This window comes from Anolis sagrei, chromosome 11 (assembly GCF_037176765.1).
Source record: "Anolis sagrei isolate rAnoSag1 chromosome 11, rAnoSag1.mat, whole genome shotgun sequence".
NCBI classification, from domain to species: domain Eukaryota; kingdom Metazoa; phylum Chordata; class Lepidosauria; order Squamata; family Dactyloidae; genus Anolis; species Anolis sagrei.
In genome coordinates, this window is record NC_090031.1 from 11,154,752 (window position 1) to 11,174,790 (window position 20,039).

The window sequence follows — 20,039 nt, forward strand, 5'->3', positions numbered from 1 at the left end:
AGCTTGAACATCTGGCAACTCTCGCTCCATGTCTTGCTGGAGTCTTCCTTGCAGGATCTTGAGCATTACCTTACTGGCATGAGAAATAAGGGTCACTGTACGGAAGTTTGAGCAGTCTTTCGCATTTCCCTTTTTTGGTATGGGGATGTAAGTTGATTTTTTCCAGTCTGATGGCCATTCTTGTGTTTTCCATATTTGCTGGCAAATGGCATGCATCACCTTGACAGCATCATCTTTTAAGATTTTAAACAGTTCAGCTGGGATCCCGTCGTCTCCTGGTGCCTTGTTGTTAGCAACTACTACAACAACAACTCCCAAATGTTAAGGTCTATTTTTCTCAAACTCTTCCAGTGTTCACATTTCAGCATATTGAGTATTCGTGCCAAGTTTGGTCCAGATCCATCATTGTTTGAGTCCACAGTGCTCTCTGGATGTAGGTGAACTACAACATGTCCTGATTCTCAAACACTCTCTGCTTCATTCAGAAAAATGCTGCACTTGCAGAGCTCAGGCGGTGTTGTATTTCAATGTCAAGCACCTTGGTGTCTCTACGGATGACCCAGTCCTCAAACACACTCTGCTTCATTCAGAAGAATGCTGCACTTGCAGAACTCAGGCGGTGTTGTATCTCAGTGTCCAGCACCTTGGTGTCTCTACCGATGTCCCAGTCCTCAAACACACTCTGCTTCATTTGGAAAAATGCTGCACTTGCAGAGCTCAGGTGGTGTTGTATTTCAGTGTCAAGCACCTTGGTGTCTCTATGGATCTCCCAGTCCTCAAGCACTCTCTGCTTCATTTGGAAGAATGCTGCACTTGCAGAGCTCAGCTGGTGTTGTATTTTAGTGTCAATGTTTACTTTTGTGGAGAGGTGGCTGCCAAGGTAACAGAAATAGTCCACATTTTCTGGTGTTACACCATTAAGCTGTATTTCTGTATGAGACACTCCTAGGACAGAGCTAATGGATGTAAAGATGGAAGCTTTGCTGACCTGGGAGGTGTTTCCCAAGTTGACAAGCCAGTGCTTGAAGGGTTGGGATGAGACACTCCTAGGACAGAGGGATTGGCTGGTGCTTGCTGGAAGAGCACTTTGGTTATCTCCATGTCCAATGAGAGGCTGAGCTTCTCGTTTGCTTCTGCAAAGGTGTTTAGAGGGGCTGGGAGGTCCTCTTCTGAATGCGCACAGACTACATTATCATCGGCATATTGGAGTTCTATAACAGATGTTGTTGTGACCTTGATTTTGGATTTCAGTCTACTGAGGTTAAATAACTTAATATTATGACACTATTGCCATGATCATAAATGCCCCCCAACCCAGGTCTAATTAACTGCTGTTGTTTGGCTTTTTTTTTTGTTCCTAGGTCGTCCCTTTCCCAATGTCCTGTGACCTGCAAGGTGATTGCGCTTGCCTTGATCCTGATGCTCAGGAGCACAAAGAGCAGAATCATCGGCATGGTTTCAGCTTTGGATAATCCACAGTGCCCGAGGAATGCCAAAGTCAGGCAAGGAAGAGGCATCATTGTATCCCCTCCACTCCTTCTTTTTGTTGGTTTTGTTTCCAAACCGTTTTGGCTGCTCAACTCCAATGGTGTCACTCCACCAGGTCATTTAGAATTCAACCAGACTGCCTTTACTTTACTTTTCCCACGGAGAACTGATATACCTGGGAGGGGGGAGGATGTTATTGTATTAACTGTATTCTACTTGCAAGATCAAGCAAAATGACAAACAAACAAAAAACAGCAAAAAAAAAGTTGAGTGAAAGAGGAGCTTTAAGCGTCTGGGTGGAAAAAGAAAGAGAAGAAAGAGAGAGAAGCATGAATTGCGCAGTTCCGCATCCATCATGATGAAACCGCGCCTGGTAGAAGTCATGAATTTGTACATCATTTTGGGTTCAGTTTTGCTTTGCTTTCCTTCCAGAATAAGGCAAGACAAAAGCCATATATAAATATATATATATATTTACCTACTATTTATGGAAAGGAATTAGGGAGAGGGAGAAAGAAAAGAGGGTACCAGAAGACCAGAGGGTCTTTGCTCTTCTCCAATGTTCACAGCCCTCAAAATATCTTGTCAAAGTATTGGACTTCGGTGTCCTTGGTGCTGAATGCTTCCATGAGCTTCTCTATGGGTGGTGCTCCCAATGAGCAATTTGAGAGAAGGTGAGGAGGGTTAGAAAGGACAAATGTTGGCTATGTTGACCTTGGAGATATTTCCTGAGTTGACAAGCCGGTGTTTGATGGGTTGGGATGAGACACTCCTAAGAAAGAGCTAAGGGATGGAAAGGTGGAAGCTTTGCTGACCTAGGAGGTGTTTCCTGAGTTGACCATCAAGCACTTGGTAGGTTGGGGTGAGACACTCCTAGGACAGAGCTAACGAATGGAAAGATGGAAGCTTTGCTGACCTGGGGGTGTTTCCCAAGTTGACCATCAAGCACTTGGTAGGTTGAGGTGAGACACTCCTAGGACAGAGCTAAGGGATGGAAAGATGGAAGCTTTGCTGACCTAGGAGGTGTTTCCTGAGTTGACAAGCAAGTGCTTGGTGGGTTGGGATGAGACACTCCTAGGACAGAGCTAACGAATGGAAAGATATAAGCTTTGCTGACCTAGGAGGTGTTTCCTGAGTTGACAAGCAAGCGCTTGGTGGGTTGGGATGAGACACTCCTAAGAAAGAGCTAAGGGATTGAAAGATGGAAGCTTTGCTGACCTAGAAGGTGTTTCCTGAGTTGACCATCAAGCACTTGGTAGGTTGGGGTGAGACACTCCTAGGACAGAGCGAAGGGATGGAAAGATGGAAGCTTTGCTGATCTAGGAGGTGTTTCCTGAGTTGACAAGCAAGCGCTTGGTGGGTTGGGATGAGACACTCCTAAGAAAGAGCTAAGGGATGGAAAGATGGAAGCTTTGCTGACCTAGGAGGTGTTTCCTGAGTTGACCATCAAGCGCTTGGTGGGTTGGGATGAGACACTCCTAGGACAGAGCTAAGGGATGGAAAGATGGAAGCTTTGTTGACCTGGGAGGTGTTTCCTGAGTTGACAAGCAAGTGCTTGGTGGGTTGGGGTGAAACACTCCTAGGATAGAGCTAAGAGATGGAAAGATGGAAGCTTCTGACCAAGGCTGAAAGACTGAAGGCTCACTACACAGGAACAGAAACGAAGACGAGAAGGAAGTAGAAGAAGAAGGTCAAACAAACCTCCATACTGCTGCTGCTACTCCTGCTGCTGCTACGTCCCATACAACTCATTCCTTTACTGTGTCAGGAACAGGGTGCTGTTCATTCTCTGAAACAACCAAACAGTCTGCCTTAAACCTCTTTACCTACTGCCTGCTTTCCAAACCTCCGTGGGTGTTTTGTTTGTTCCTCCTCGAAGGCAAGAAGGGCCAAGGAGGGGGGGAATAAGATGTTGGCAAGAGGAAACCAACCAAAACATTGCCAAAATGAAATTTCTGTGGACCAATTCTTCCGCTGTTCTTTTTGTTCCATCGTTTTTTTTTATCCAGTACTTAATTTTTCACACATTTTTGTTTTGCATTTAGATAGTGACGTCCTAAGCCCAGGTTGAAAACATGACACCTTGAAGATGGACACCATTATATTTGACATAAGCTTGTGTGACCGCCATCTGATGTTGGAAGGTGGGATCTATGTAAGCTCATGCCAAATAAAACTTATTAGCTTCTATGACAGTGGTTCTCAACCTGTGGGTCAACCTGTGGGTCATCAGATGTTTTGGTCTAAACTGGCTGGGATTTCAGGGAGTTGTAGGCCAAAATACCTGGGGAGCCACAGTTTGAGAACCACTGGTCTATGATGACACAAGACTTTGACTGGAACCCTTTTGGTGAATAGAAACTTCGCCAGTACAAGTACCATTTTCAGCATTGTGCAAAGGGATGTCCACTCCAGTGTCATTTTGTGGAGTACTTTTGCTTCGTCTGCAAAATGGCCTGAGGTGCAGCTCTATCCCTTCTCTCAAATGGCAATTCATTAGCCATGGAGGTGCATGAGGATGTGCTGGGAAGGCTTCCTTGAGCAGTTGCCTTGGATCTCTGTGGGCCCATCCAGACAGTACCCTTATCCCGGGAGTTCCCGCATCAAAATGGAAGGTGGCCAAACGACGTCCCCTGAAAACACAGGAGCAATCACTACAAAGGCCAAAAAGCATGAGCTTTTCAGGTGCAGGAACATCCTGCTTCTGGCCAGAAAATGCAGATATTTGAATCTCTATTCGACTATCCGGAAAATGCAGAAAATGCGGATATTCGGATATGGGATTTTCTAAATATTGGTTTGTTCCTGGGTTATACATGTCGGTTCCTGATTGGTTGTATCCTAAAAGCATAGCAACAGTTGAGGAGAAGGTGAAAACTTTATCCTGGCAAGAGTAAATTAGTCCTCCACACATTTAATGAAGTTTGTAACACACAAACAAAGTTTTTTGCCATGTAATCCCCTTTTCCCATGTTTTCATGATAAAAGCAATCAGGAACAGATAGGTATAACCCAGGAACAGAACCCCATAGTTCCCAGGCACAGGTAGATGGCCGAACTTGTCTGCATAGATGGCCACACAGACTCTGTAACTCAGGAATGGAACTTATACAATGATTCACATATTTGCATATTTGCATCTTAAGTTTTTTTTTAAAAAAACTGCCAAAATTTCCAGCGAATGTCTCCAGCCATCTTGGGGACTGCAAAATCCCAGGACAAAGTAGCAAGTGTAAACAACTGGGGCAGAAACTCCAGGACCAAAAGGTCTGTATGTGGACCTCTTTTCAGGTCCCGGGGTGGGTTTTTTTTTAGTAGATAGGAAAGAGGGTGTATGGTATAGAGTAGTGTAATACTTGTCATATAGGTATTCAATTTATCCACATTTCACATAAGTATACTCTTAACATGTGGTATAAAAAGTAGTCCCCTGACATTAAGTCCAGTCATGTCTGATTCTGGGGTGTGGTGCTCATCTCCAATTCTAAGCCGAAGAGCCAGCGTTGTCCATAGACACCTCCAAGGTCATGTGGCCGGCATGACTGCATGGAGCGCCGTTACCTTCCAGCTGGAGCGGTACCTATTGATCTACTCACATTTGCATGTTTTCGAACTGCTAGGTTGGCAGAAGCTAGGGCTGACAGCGGAAGCTCACACCACTCCCCGAAATCGAACCTGCGACCTTTCAATCAACAAGCTCAGCAGCTCAGTGCTTTAACCCACTGCGCCACCGAGGGCTCCAACATGTGGTATACCTCACACAATTTTACTCCAAATTTGATAAGATTCTCAAGTGTAACCAAGGTTTGAAATTAGGTTAACAATGCATACTTAACATAAAGCTGTCCATATAGGTAACGCTTACTCTAATTGTACAGTCCAGTAGTAGTCGTTTTGGTTCTGTAGAACAATTGAAGTCCAAAAATGGTCTTATTGCCGTCTTAAATTTGTTCTAAAGTCTTCATAGAGTCAAAAAAACAGATTAAAGTACACATAAAAGTTCAAATTCTTCAAATAAGTGAAGTTGACGTGGAATTACTCTTGGATAAGTCCTTTTCCACAGGGTTGTAGTTTCAGTCCTTTATTATTGTTGTTGTTTCTGGGTGTCAGGGATGGCCAAGAAATCTAAGTTAAGTATGCATTGTTAATTGGTTACACTTGAGAATCTTATCAAGTTTGGAGTAAAATTGTGTGAGGTATACCACATGTTAAAGAGTATAGGTAAGGTAAAGGTAAAGGTAGTCCCCTGACATTAAGTCCAGTCATGTCTGACTCTGGGGTGTGGTGCTCATCTCCATTTCTAAGCCGAAGAGCCGGCGTTGTCCATAGACACCTCAAAGGTCATGTGGCCGGCATGACTGCATGGAGCGCCGTTACCTTCCCGCCGGAGCGGTACCTATTGATCTACTCACATTTGCATGTTTTCGAACTGCTAGGTTGGCAGAAGTTAAGAGTATACTTATGTGAAATGTGGATAAATTGAATACCTATATGAGAAGTATTACACTACTCTATACCATACACCCTCTTTCCTATCTACTGTATATTATAGACATCTGTGCGTTTAGTTAGTTGGGTTTTGTTGTTGTTTTTTGCCACAACTAAAATCCACAATTTGGTGCTCTCTGGAAGCACCCTGTTAAACTTCTCCAGCTCCAAAACAGGATTTCAAGTTTTGCAGTAACAAACAAACATAGCTGCTCCAGGAAAATGACGTCTTCCAAAATTGGGGAAGGGGCTTGCTACGAATCCTTTCCCTTTGTAGAACGCTTATCACAGTATTAATGTCTCAAACAAAACCCCCTTCTTGTGTGAGACAAGTAATTAAGACTTTCCTCACCCAACTCCTTCAATATTGTCACTTCTAGACTCAGTCTCTTCCTTTTCACCAAGGCATTGGACTCCTTGTGCAGTTCTTGCTGCTAGAACCTCATCATCTGCACATCGAGGCCTATGTTCAGCTTGGGGCTCCAACCAATATGTGAAAGACATTCCCTTTGGCTATGTCAAAAAGTAAAGGATTAAGGATTAAAAGTCATTTTAGGAACATAAAACACTCAAAATATAATACGTCTTAGCACTGGTGGGTATCAGTATGCTCTTGGGGATGTAGTAACTAGAACAGTGGTTATCAAACTCATGTCTTCGAGGTGTCATATCTGAACATTGGTCAGAGTGGTGGAGACTGCTGGGAGGTACGAGAATAATAATAATAATAATAATAATAATAATAATAATAATAATAATATAACACCTTATGTATATTCCACCTTTCTCCTTGAGGGGACTCAGAGTGGATTAAAGTACATATATATAAACAAACCCAAACCCAGGAAAATATTCAATGCCTTGTTACAGTGACATACAATGAGACAAAAATACACAGGCAAAGGCTTCTCCTTTCATTTCTGGCTCTGGAGGTGGTGCTCATCTCCGGCTCTGGAGAAGGTACTTTTTCTCCATTTCCAAGCCGACGAGCCTGTGTCCATGGACACCTCCTGGTTGTGTGTCCAGTATGACTGCTTGGAGTGTCCTTTTGCCTTTTCCCACCCAAGTGATACGTATTAATTAAAAAAAGACACTCCAAGCAGTCGTGCTGGCCACACGACCAGGAGGTGTCTACGGATACAAGCTCATCGGCTAGGAAACCGCCCTGAGTCACCTAACCGCCCTGAGTTACCTAAGAGAAGGGCAGTATACAAATATAGTAAATAAATAAATAGTCTCACAAATCACTCCCAACAAAAGATTCCCCCCAGGCACTTCCAAGCCATTAAATGCTAATCAAGGTGGTCAGTTGAAACATTCACACCTAGCTCCAGCAGACAAAAGTCCTTTGTCCCACCCTGGTCATTCCACAGATATATCAACCCATTTTCCTACTTCCAACAGACCTCACTACCTCTGAGGATGCTTGCCATAGATGCAGGCGAAATGTCAGGAGAAAAATGCCTCTAGAACATGGCCATATAGCCGGGAAAAACCTACAACAACCCAGTGATTCCGGCCATGAAAGCCTTCGACAATGCATAGTCTCACATTTGCATGTTTTCGAACTGCCAGGTTGGCAGGAGCTAGGGCTAACAGTGGGTGCTCACCCCGTCCCACGGATTCGAACTGCCAACCTTCAGGTTGGAAGTTCAGCAACACAAGGGTTTAACACAATGCACCACCACAACTCCTTATAAGTTGAAATTCAAAACACCCGGAGGACACGAGTTTGGTAATCGCTGGACCCAAAATTGCTGCTACGCAACAGGAGGGCACAACGTGTTTCAGAAGTGCTTAGCACACATTAGAACTGTGAACGCACATCAGAAAAGCTTAGTGTGCTTCACAAATGTCCAACGAACATCTCAAGTGCCTGATGCACATTTGAGTCTAGACAACACGCATCTTCACAATTCACTAACAAGCCTGTATTGAGTTTCTGCGGAGTCATAAAGTCATGAAACATCGTCTATAGTGTAGACTTTTGACTCTTTGAAAGAAGGAAGAACCATTTCCTTACCAAACATACTTGGTTGGGGGCCTAACCTTTTTTTTAATTAATTAATTTATATTTTCATAAATTAAGAGGAGGAATTTTCAAACCCTGAAACAGTCCTTTGGAAGCAGGCTTCAGCTACCTCCATTCCAGTGTCACTTGGTTGTAACTGTCGGTTTGTTCTAGGTTTTACCTGTGTTTTGTTTATGTCTTTGAAAAAGGAAAAGAAAGGGGAAAAGAGGGGTGAAAGTCAAGCTTTGATTTGGGGAGTTCTTGTTCTTGGGCCTGAACGATTGCCAAAATATATGCTTCTTACTGCAGTTGATTTTGGGGAGAGAGTCATGTATCTTTGCAAGGTGGGGCAGAGAAATGAATTGGCAATTTGCTTCTGGTATGTTGGAGTGTATGTGCGTGATTCATGAAATATCCAAATATGCCAACCACAGCCTCAAGTCTTTTGAGTCATCTCAATTAATGTAGATCAGGCATGGGCACACTTTGGCCCTCTAGATGTTTTGGACTTCGACTCCCACAATTCCGAACAGCCTATCGTTGATTCAGTAGTTCCAAATTTAGGCCCAAGAAGAGCTCCTGGTGGTGCAATGGCAGGGGCGGCTCATCCATTACGCGAAGTAAGCGGTCGCAGAAAACTTTTTTTTTCGCCAGGGGCGCAGAGGCGCCTCTGTAAATGCCCCTCGACTGCCACTTGAGGAGCGCCCCCTCAAAAAAAAAAAAAGAAAGCCGAGGCTCTCCCCGACTGCTAGCTGACTTTTGGTGCATGCCTCCAGACCCAAAGCGAGCCAAGCAAGGGAGCAAATGCGGCAAGTGTAGTTACTGGGATGTATAGTTCACCTACAATCAAAGAGCATTCTGAACTCCACCAATGATGGAATTGAACCAAATATGGCACACAGAACTCCCACGACAAACAGAAAATATATATCAATGATTGGGGGGGGGGCAAAATACTGTTTGCCTACTGTTGAAAATTACCTAGGGCCACCTCTGTGCAATGGGTTGACCCTTGTACTGTCAGGACTGCTAATCGACAGGTCAGCTGTTTGAATCCAGAGAGAGCGGATTGAGCTCCCTCTGTCAGCTCCAGCTCCCCATGTAGGGACATGAGAGAAGCCTCCCACAAGGATGGTAAAACATCAAAACATCCGGGTGTCCCCTTGGGCAACGTTGCAGATGGCCACTTCTCTCACACCAGAAGCGACTTGCAACTTCTCAAGCAGCTTCTGACACACACAAAAAGGCCCAAGAAAAATGAAAATTAAATTTGGTTCACTCCAAGTATAGATTTTCAATCTCAAAGTTGTAGACATGCTTTTAAAAAATCATGAGGGTTTTTGTAATGTTGTGAGTACAAACACCTTACGTTCAAGCAAAATTAAGAGAAGTTTGACATTCAGAGAAAAGGTAAAAGATTGGGTTCCTTGTCAAAGTTTTTTAAAACTAGGAATAGAAATCTTGGCTCATTTCATTCTTAAAACAATGAGTAATTTCAGCAAGAAATGACTCTTGAGCTGCAAATAGTTTTCAAAAATGTTTCGCATTTGGGAAATTATTTCTGTGCAATATTCACATATTCTGTGCAGAATACAAGGGTTATCTGGAAAGTAAAGTTACAAGATTTTTTTAAAATACAAAGAATGAATATATTTTAATAAACATGGATTATAGCATAGGTACTACATTATTTTTCCACATAATCACCATTCAGTCGAATACATTTTGTCATCTGTAGGACGCGTTTTTGATTCCCATGACAAAGAAGTTTCCCTCCACCATTTTCAGCCAGTTTGTTATTTCGATTTTCACCTTGTATTGTCGAAGGCATTCATGGCTGGAATCATTGGGTTGTTGTAGGTTTTTTCGGGCTATATGGCCATGTTCTAGAGGCATTCTCTCCTGACATTTCGGCTGCATCTATGGCAAGCATCCTCAGACCCTCACTACCTCTGAGGATGCTTGCTATAGATGCAGGAGAAACATCAGGAGTGATTGCCTCTAGAACATGGCCATATAGCCCGAAAAAACCTACAATTTTCACCTTGTCATCGCGGGAAAGTTGTTTTCTATTAAGGCATTCCTTCAATTTAGTGAACAGATATTAGTCACTGGGTATGAGATTGGGGCTGTGAGAGGTGTGAAGTCAACCAAATGAAGTCAACCACTCTTGTGTTGCATGAGCAATGTGCGGACGTGCATTGTAATGAATGAGACAGACTCCCGCAGTCAGCATCCCACGACACTTGTTTTGGATGGCTCTGTGAAGTTTCTTCATAGTCTCATAATATATTCCGTATCCATTTTGTCACATGCTGTCTTGACATTACGTCCTCTCCATATTATTATTATTTATTATTATTATTATTAACTTTATTTGTACCCCGCTAGCATCTCCCAGAGGACTCGATGCGGTTTACACAGGCCGAAGCCTCAAAACACAATACAATAGGAAACATAACACAACAATAGCAAAGCAAATCAAAACAATAAGCGAAATAACGACAATGGCAATACATCAAGACATTGTTAAAACTGGTTCGGCCGGCGCAATGGGGTACAAGGTTAAAAGTGCTGAATGGCAGGAGGCACGTAGGATTAAAAGTACGGTGTGCAGCGACGATTAGTTATGCTAAGGTGCTACTAGGACTTGGGGTGGGGCTTCCTAATCAGAGAAGGCACAACGGAACAGCCAAGTTTTTAAATTCCTTCTGAAAACAGCTAGAGTAGGGGCCTGACGGAGATCTTTTGGCAGGGCGTTCCAAAGTCGGGGGGCCGCCACAGAGAAGGCCCTGTCCCGTGTCCCCACCAAGCGCGCTTGCGATGTGGGTGGGATCACGAGCAGGGCCTCCCCAGATGACCGGAGCGAGCGTGTGGGTTCGTAGATGGAGATGCGGTCACGCAGGTAGGGTGGTCCCAAACCGTTTAGGGCTTTGTAGGTGAGCACCTGCACCTTGAATTGGGCTCGGAAAATAAATGGCAGCCAGTGGAGCTCCTTAAACAGAGGGGTAGACCTCTCTTGATAATGAGCCCCGGTTAGCATCCTGGCTGCTGCCCGCTGGACCAATTGAAGTTTCCGAGCCGTCTTCAAGGGCAGCCCCACGTAGAGCGCATTGCAGTAGTCCATTCTAGAGGTGACCAAGGCATGGACCACCCCGGCCAGATCAGCCTTCACGAGGTATGGTCGCAGTTGGCGCACAAGTCTCAGTTGCGCAAAGGCCCTCCCGGATACCGCCAACACCTCAGCCTCAAGTGTAAGCGAAGAATCCAAGAGGACACCCAAACTGCGGACCTGTGGCTTTAGGGGGAGTGTAACCTCCATAAACTGAAATGATTTTGTGATGAATCGCAGCAGCGTTCATGTCCTTAGCATTTAGGTAGCGTATTACAGTGTGATCTTTGCCTTTTGAGGGAAACGTAATGAGGACGCTCATCTCTAACCTTCACCACAATGCCAGTTGATGAGCTACTGACGATTGGCACTGCTCGATTGTTTCCACTAGCTTTCAGCTACACACTTCCCTCAAGAAAATTTCTCGCAAGAGCTATGTGCCTTGTAATCTTACTTTCCAGATAACCCTCATATATTGTAATTGGGGATTTGATTCTTCACCAAATTTGGATATGGCAGGTTTTTTGTGCAGAGAAAACATTTTTTGTGCAGAAAATATTTTCTGCGCAGAAATATACTTTTTTTTGCAACTAAGGCACTTCCTGTGCAAAAGAAAAAAAAGGTATATTTCTGAATAGAAAATATTTTCTGCACTGAAAATGTTGTCTTCTCAGCACAAAAATAAAATCCAAATTTGGTACAGAATCTGATCCACAATTACAACATATTTTGCACAGAATATGTGAATTTTGCACAGAAATAAGTTCCCAAATGCGAAAATTTTTTGAAAACCATTTTCAGTCCAGGACTGATTTCTTGCTGAAACTACTCATTGCTTTCAGAACGAAATGAGCCAAGACTTCCATCCCTAGTAAAAATAAAACTATGACAAGGAACCCAAACTTTCCCCTTTTCTGTGAATGGAAATCATCTAATTCTGTGCTTTTGTACAGAATAGGTCCTGAACAGTCTCATCAGTCCAGGATTCTTCTTGTCATATTCTCCCAATAATTGATACAATTCATTTTGGAATATTTTTCCATGCATAGATCTTACTTTTTGATAATTATGTCTATGTGAGGGTCACGTCCCTCTGACTTACTAAGAGCAAAAGAAGTGTTGCTCTTAGTTTCGATACGTGTTGGTCCTGTTTTGGCACTCTTCACCTGTATATAATTAATACGATGCTTATCAGTATTTCTCAGTTCTCCTAACCGTAGATACTAATTTTTTTAAATAGACTAAAGCAGTAAAACATAGATATAAACACACACTAAGGAGAAGAACGGCGCTCCATGCAGTCATGCCAGCCACATGACCTTGGAGGTGTCTATGGACAACGCTGGCTCTTCGGCTTAGAAATGGAGATGAGCACCACACCCCAGAGTCAGATATGACTGGACTTAATGTCAGGGGACTACCTTTACCTTTTTTAAGGAGAAGAAAACAACACAAGGCTGCTAAAGGAGACTGACATACCCTCTTTGGAGCAACATCTCTCCTTTCCTCCTTTTTTTGTATTATTAGTGTATATACTGCATGTTGTCGGGATGTTGTTGGGACTGCTGCTTGTCTACTTTCTCCCTTCTCCAGCTCTGAGAGGGCCTACCTCACAATGTCTCCATGACAACATGGCTCTTTCCTACCATCCTTCCTCCCTTCTCGTCGTACATATGTCCCCTTTCTTTCCCAGTGACATCACAGAGGGCCACAACACCAAGCAACATCACCGAGGGCCACTTCACCTAACAACAACAAACAAACAGACAGATAGATAGATAGATAGATAGATAGAAGACAACATGGAGTAACAGGAAGGTACATCCAACCTCAGAATGTAGCGTATGTGGAGCAATCAAGCCCAATCCTGTCCATTTGGGACTGGTCGATCATCTCATGAACATCAGAGGTTCATGAGAAGGATAATTAATACCTTAATAAATACAATACAGTCTCTTAGTCTTGTTTCGAACAGCACATTGAGATCTGTATTGTTCACTCTCTTACACATCACACGGACTCTACCTCCTGCTATAGATCAGAAGCTATTTCTGGCTTAACTTGCCCAAAGATCCCAAGAGATCAAATCCAGGTTGTGGTCACCTAGATAGTATTGACTGTCGAGCAGTATGTGGCATTAATGGGAGAATTGGACACAGTTCTTGTGGGCCTTGTCCATTGTACAAGGAATGGTCATAGCAACCATTGAGTTGCCATACCACTTGAGTTCATACTCTTGGTATAGGTGCCGGGCCTAATTTAGCGAGTGGAATTGGACATTGTTTCCTTGTGACATTTTACCTATGGAGTACATCTACCAACTCTTCCCCATATCTGCTAGCTGGATCAAGTGATAGGCATGATTTTCACCAGAAGTAAGGAAGAAGAGGAGGAGGAAATCAACCTGTGATGTTGATAACATTGGGGCCTCTTGGGATATCATTCTTCCTTGATGGCCATCATGGGTCTTCTTTTGGTTTCCTTCAAGATAAGTACAAGACGTGTTTTCCCACTCTTTTGAAGTTGACTTCTAGGAGAAATAGGTGAGACATCATTTATATTTTGACCTATGCTGTATGAAATATGACATGATCATCGGATCCAGGATGTGTTTTCCATAGAAAGAATCCACTCACACAACTAACTCTGCCCAACCAAGGACATTTCTTTGTTTCCATCCCATTGTCATTTCATGTGGTGCCTGGAAGTGGGGGCACCATAGTGTCTTCATTTTTAGGCCTGTTCCTGGGGTTATTTGGGATTCTGACTCAGAAAATTATATTACATAGACCACATCAGCTGTAGATGGTGACTACTGGATGGCATATGTTCTGTATCAGAAACTAGAGCTGATGTGGTCAATCCAATGTAATTTTCTGAATCAGCAACCCAAATAAACAAACCAAATCTAAAGTTGGCCAAGAACAGATTTGTAACCCTCTTGGTACTAATGTTGGAGAGTGGTTCCTGGTCAAAGTAGTCCCTGGTCAAAGTAATGCCTGGTCAAGTCGTTCTTGGTCAAAGTGGCCCCTGGTCAAATGATCCCTGGTCAAGTAGACCCTGGTCCAAGTGGTCCCTGGCCAAGTGGTCCCTGGTCAAGTGGTTCCTGGTCAAAGTGGTCCCTGGTCAAAATGGTCCCTGGTCCAAGTGGTCCTTAGTCACAGTGGTCCCTGGTCCAAGTGGTTCTTGGTCACAGTGGTCCCTGGTCCAAGTGGTCCCTGGTCAAGTACTTCTTGGTCAAACTGGTCCCTGGTCAAAATGATCCCTGGTCCAAGTGGTCCTTAGTCACAGTGGTCCCTGGTCCAAGTGGTTCCTGGTCAAAGTGGTCCCTGGTCAAAATGGTCTCTGGTCCAAGTGGTCTTTAGTCACAGTGGTCCCTGATCCAAGTGGTCCCTGGTCAAAATGGTTCCTGGTCAAAGTGGTCCCTGGTCCAAGTGGTCCCTGGTCAAGTAATTCCTAGTCAAACTGGTCCCTAGTCAAAGTGGTCCCTGGTCCAAGTGGTCCTTGGTCCAACTTGTCTCTGGTCCAAGTTGTTCCTGGTCACAGTGGTCCCCAGTCAAGTGGTTCTTGTTCAAAGTGGTCCCTGGTCCAAGTGGTCCCTGGTCCAAGTGGTCTCTGGTCCAAGTTGTCACTGGTCAAAATGGCCCCTGGTGCAAGTGGTCCCTGGTCAAATGGTCCCTGGTCAAAATGGTCCCTGGTCCAAGTGGTCCCTGGTCAAAGAAAAGGTTGGGAGCCACTGCTGTAAGGTGTAAAAGAGAGCAAACTTCCTTTTATTTAGCCCAGGAACCGACCCCTTATTATATCTATGTACTACTTTGAAATAAAACTGTGATCTCTTCTAACAAAGTACTATATTTTATATCCAATTACTCCTCTATTACCAAACACTGCTCCGTATGGCTATACCATATTGTATCGTTTTATTATTGCTATAGCTCCAAAAGTTATTATTTCGTATTGTAGTTTGATGTACGGAATCTGTTGGTTGAGAAGTGGGGGTTTGGACACCATACTTCAAGTCCGTGTCAACCGATACTCCAAAGAGAGAGAGCGAGAGAGAGAACGAATGAGTGAGTTATGGGACTGTTTTCCTTTCCTAAGAGTTCTTACTGTGCTACTGTATAAAATGAGAGTCTGAGAGCGAGTGAGCGCGGGAGAGAGATTGTGTGTGAAAGAGGAACATTATGAAGACAAAACAAAAACAGTTAAAACCTTATCTCTGTACCTCACGCCTGTAAGTTTGCTGCTCCTGGTTGTTCTATTGTTTTTGTTTTGTTTGCTGCAGTTTGTTTGTTGTTTTTTTAACAGATCTAATTTAAATCTCCAAGCAATATATAATGATGTAAATAGTAAAAAAAAAAAAAAAAGCTTATTTATTAAGATGGTCATCTTTTTTAAAAAGTATATTTACACAATTGTTCATCTAATTTATTATTATTTTTAGTACTGTTCTTTTGTCTACCGTCGTCCCAGTGTTTCCTTTTTCAGGTTGTATTATTGTTATTGTGATTACGAATGGCTGGTACGCTGTTGGTATATCCATTGAACAATTGAGATTTACCTACGTGTCGACTCATTTAGCAATGGCTTGGATGGGTCTACTCTAGTTCGGAGGCACCTACAGAATGCCAGTCATTATTATTATTATTATTTTATAAAGTCGTTTTTATAGCTCTGTTATAAATCTGTTTGTAAACCATTGCTCTTCCGACTTGTCCTTTTTTTGTTTCTCCTGAGAACTGGTTACATTCCACTTATATTTTTTACAAAAAAAATTATCAAAATACATTAGAACTATTTTTCCCATTGTCTATTCCTGTATGTTAAAAGTTCTATATTATATAAATATATAAATATATAAATATATACAATACCTTGTATGCACCGATATTGAAACAGTGTGGTTTTTGTATATATATATATTTACCTTCATAGTCATGACTCACATGCATAGATGGTCTGGGAGATGAAAATCTCAAAAGCAACAATACGAGCTTGTATTAAAAGAGTTCTGAACGAAACGTGGTCCCTTCTGATTATTACACAGCCCCACCAAATAATAATAATTCCTGTAGTTCTTTGGGCACATATTCTGAAAATTGCATTGGATAGACTGCATCAGTTTCTAGTTTCTCTGAACACAAGCTGGAATGTGTCCAGAGGAGGGCGACTCAAAGGATCAAGGATCTGGAGAACAAGCCCTATGAGGAGCGGCTTCAAGAGCTGGGCATGTTTAGCTGAAGAAGAGAAGGCTGAGAAGAGACATGATAGCCATGTATAAATATGTGAGAGGGAAGAGGGAGCAAGTGGTCCCTGGCCAAGTGGTCCCTGGTCGAAGTGGTCCCTGGTCAAGTGGTCCCTGGTCAAAGTGATTCCTGGTCAAAGTGGTTCCTGGTCGAAGTGGTCCCTGGTCAAGTGGTCCCTGGTCAAGTCATTCCTGGTCAAAGTAGTCCCTGGTCAAGTGGTTCCTGGTCAAAATTATTCATGGTGAAAGTGGTCCCTAGTCAAAGTGGTCACTGGGCAAAGGGGTCCCTGGTCAAAGTGGTCCCTGTTAAAAGTGGTCCCTGGTCAAGTGGTCCTTGGTCAAAATGGTCCCTGATCCAAGTGGTCCCTGGTCAAGTGGTCCCTGGTCAAAATGGTCCCTGGTCCATGTGGTCCCTGGTCCAAGTGGTCCCTGGTCAAGCGGTCCCTGGTCAAAGTAGTCACTGGTCCAAGCGGTACCTGATTCAAATGGTCCCTGGTCCAAATGGTCCCTGGTCCAAGTTGTCCCTGGTCAAGTGGTCCCTGGTCAAAATGGTCCCTGATCCAAGTGGTCCCTGCTCCAAGTTGTCTGTGCTCCAAATTAACCACTGGTCAAGTGGTTCCTGGTCAAAGTGGTCCCTGGTCAAAGTGGTCCCTGATCCAAGCGGTCCCTGGTCCAAGCGATCCCTAGTCAAGCGGTCCCTGGTCAAAGTGGTCTCTGATCAAAGTAGTTCCTGGTCAAAATGGTCCCTGGTCAAAGTGGTTCATGGTCAAAGTGGTCCCTGGTCAAAATGGTCCCTGGTCCATGTGGTCCCTGGTCCAAGTGGTTCCTGGTCAAAGTGGTCCCTGGTCAAAGTGGTCACTGGTCAGGTGGTCCCTGATCAAAGTAGTCCCTGGTTAAAATGGTCCCTAGTCCAAGTGGTTCCTGGTCAAAGTGGTCCCTGGTCAAAATGGTCCCTGGTCAAAGTGGTCCTTGGTCAAGTGGTCCCTGGTCAAAAAAAGGTTGGAAAACCACTGCTTTAAACTCAGGTTTCCTCTGCAGATTGAGGGGAAAGTATCCCAGGAAGAATAGTATCATAAGTAACTCTGATGCTTTTAATCCAGAGGGACAAAAAGTTCATTTTTTTCATACTCTGAATGAAAACACTATTTTGGGAGGGCGTCCATTTTCATGAGGGGGGGTGAAACGGATACAGAGGCTGTCGGTATCTGGAAAGCAGAAATGGATAGCGATTCTCCCGAAATACACAAGCCTAATCAGCATGTCAACTACACACAGAAACCAGTCTATCTGTCTATCCATCTATCCACCTGTATCTATCATAGGAGTTGTAGCCTTCTCTGCCAAAGAGTGCTGGTGCCTCATCAAACTACATCTCCCAGTATTCCATAGCATCGAACCGTGGCAGTGAGAGTGACATTAAACAGCACTCATTCTACAATGTAGATGCAGCCTAGGATGCAACCGGAGCTGTTAAAGTAGAGTCAACAGCAGGTAAGGCATGATCAAAAGCCCTGGGCTGCATTCCAATGAAAACTGACTACATTTTTCCACAAATTTTCGTGGAGGAACCAAAACACCTATAGATCAGACTGGGGCAAACAAACAAACAAACAAAATGAACCAAGCCACTGCTCTGCACGAGGAACACGGCCTTATTTTTGCAAATTCCGCCTGCTTTTTCCATCACCTGTTATTGTGCCAGTCCTTGGAGACAGACATAAATGAGGTTCGCAGTCACAAAGGGAAAGGGAGATGTCTGAAGAGGGAAGGGGGAAGGGGATCCCTTTGATTTGATCCACAAAGCGTCCAAAATTTCCAAGCTCCAACTTGCGATTCAGCCAAACAGAAAACTCTGTGCCTGAGTAAAGATTTCGAGAGCACAAGAGAAATATTTATGGGATTTCAAGGCCACCCTCCTGTCCCCCTTCCCTGTGTTTTATTTTATAACAGGATGTCTGGAAAGCACCCACAGACATGGTGGGAACTTCACCCCCATTAGGCTTAGAATTGAGCTTTCTGTTCGCAACTCACATTGCAAGAAGTGTGTTATGCAGTGTTTCTCAACCTGGGGATTGGTACCCCTAGGGGTGGTCATGTGGGGTGTCAGAGGGGTCGCAGAACGTAAGAAAATATAGAATTTTCTGTTGGTCATGAGGGCTCTGTGTGGGAAGTTTGGCGCAATTCTATCGATGAGGTTCCGAATGCTCTTTTATTGTAGGTGAACTATAAATCCCAGCAGCTGCAACCCCCAAATGTCAAGTCTGTTTTCCCCAAACTCCACTAGTGTTCACATTTGCAAATCCCATCATCCATTGTCCTTCCTCTCCCAAACCGCACCAGGACGTAAACTGGGTTATGAAGGTTATATATGCCAAATTTGGTCTAGGTCTGTCATTTGTGGGGGTTGCAGTGACATGTGAAAGTGGCAGCCAATCAGAAAGTTGCCACATACATACATACATACATACACCTCCACAAACATACAAACACTGACTTTTATAATATATGTAGATACAGATTATAGTTTGGTCCAGGTCTGTCATTTGCGCAGGTCACAGTGGCCTGTGAAAGTGGCAGCCAATCAGAAAGCTGCCACATACATACATACATGCACTGCCACAAACATACAAACACTGACTTTATAATATATGTAGATATAGATTATAGTTTGGTCCATGTCCATTGTTTGTGGGGGTTGCAGTGGCCTGTGATAGTGGCAGCCAATCAGAAAGCTGCCACATACATACATACGTGCACCGCCTCAAACATACAAACACTAACTTTTATAATATATCTAGATATAGATTATAGTTTGGTCCAGGTCCGTCATCTGTGGGGGTCCCAGTGGCCTGTGAAAGTGGCAGCCAATCGGAAAGCTGCCACATACATACATACATACACTGCCACAAACATACAAACACTGACTTTTATAATATATGTAGATATAGATTATAACTTGGTCCAACATTCATGGGGGTTGCAGTGGCCTGTGAAAGTGGCAGCCAATCAGAAAGCTGCCACATACATACATACATACACCGCCACAAATATACAAACACTGACTTTTATAATATATGTAGATATAAATTATAGTTTGGTCCAGGTCCGTCATTTGTGGGGGTCGCAAGGGCCTGTGAAAGTGGCAGAAAGTTGCCACATACATACATACACCACCACAAACATACAAACACTGACTTTTATAATATATGTAGATATAGATTATAGTTTGGTCCAGGTCCGTCATTTGTGGGGGTCGCAGTGGCCTGTGAAAGTGGCAGAAAGTTGCTACATACATACATACATACACCGCCACAAACATACAAACACTGACTTTTATAATATATCCAGATATAGATTATAACTTGGTCCAACATTCATGGGGGTTGCAGTGGCCTGTGAAAGTGGCAGCCAATCAGAAAGCTGCCACATACATACATACATACACCGCCACAAACATACAAACACTGACTTTTATAATATATGTAGATATAAATTATAGTTTGGTCCAGGTCCGTCATTTGTGGGGGTCGCAGTGGCCTGTGAAAGTGGCAGAAAGTTGCCACATACATACATACATACACCGCCACAAACATACAAACACTGACTTTTACAATATATGTAAATATAGATTATAGTTAGGTCCAGGTCCGTCATTCGTGGGGGTCACAGTGGCCTGTGAAAGTGGCAGAAAGTTG

General features: G+C 43.6%; 1 protein-coding gene across 1 annotated transcript in view; it reads left to right on the forward strand.

Moving 5' to 3' along the window:
* PAPPA (pappalysin 1) overlaps positions 1-4,611 on the forward strand; it is a 231,247-nt gene extending 226,636 nt beyond the window's left edge. Inside the window, exon 23 of the mRNA XM_067471886.1 lies at positions 1,362-4,611. Within this exon, the coding sequence (XP_067327987.1) occupies positions 1,362-1,472 (111 nt within the window). The 3' untranslated portion in view covers positions 1,473-4,611. The remainder of the gene's footprint in view (positions 1-1,361) is intronic.
* The last annotated feature ends 15,428 nt before the right edge of the window (positions 4,612-20,039 follow it).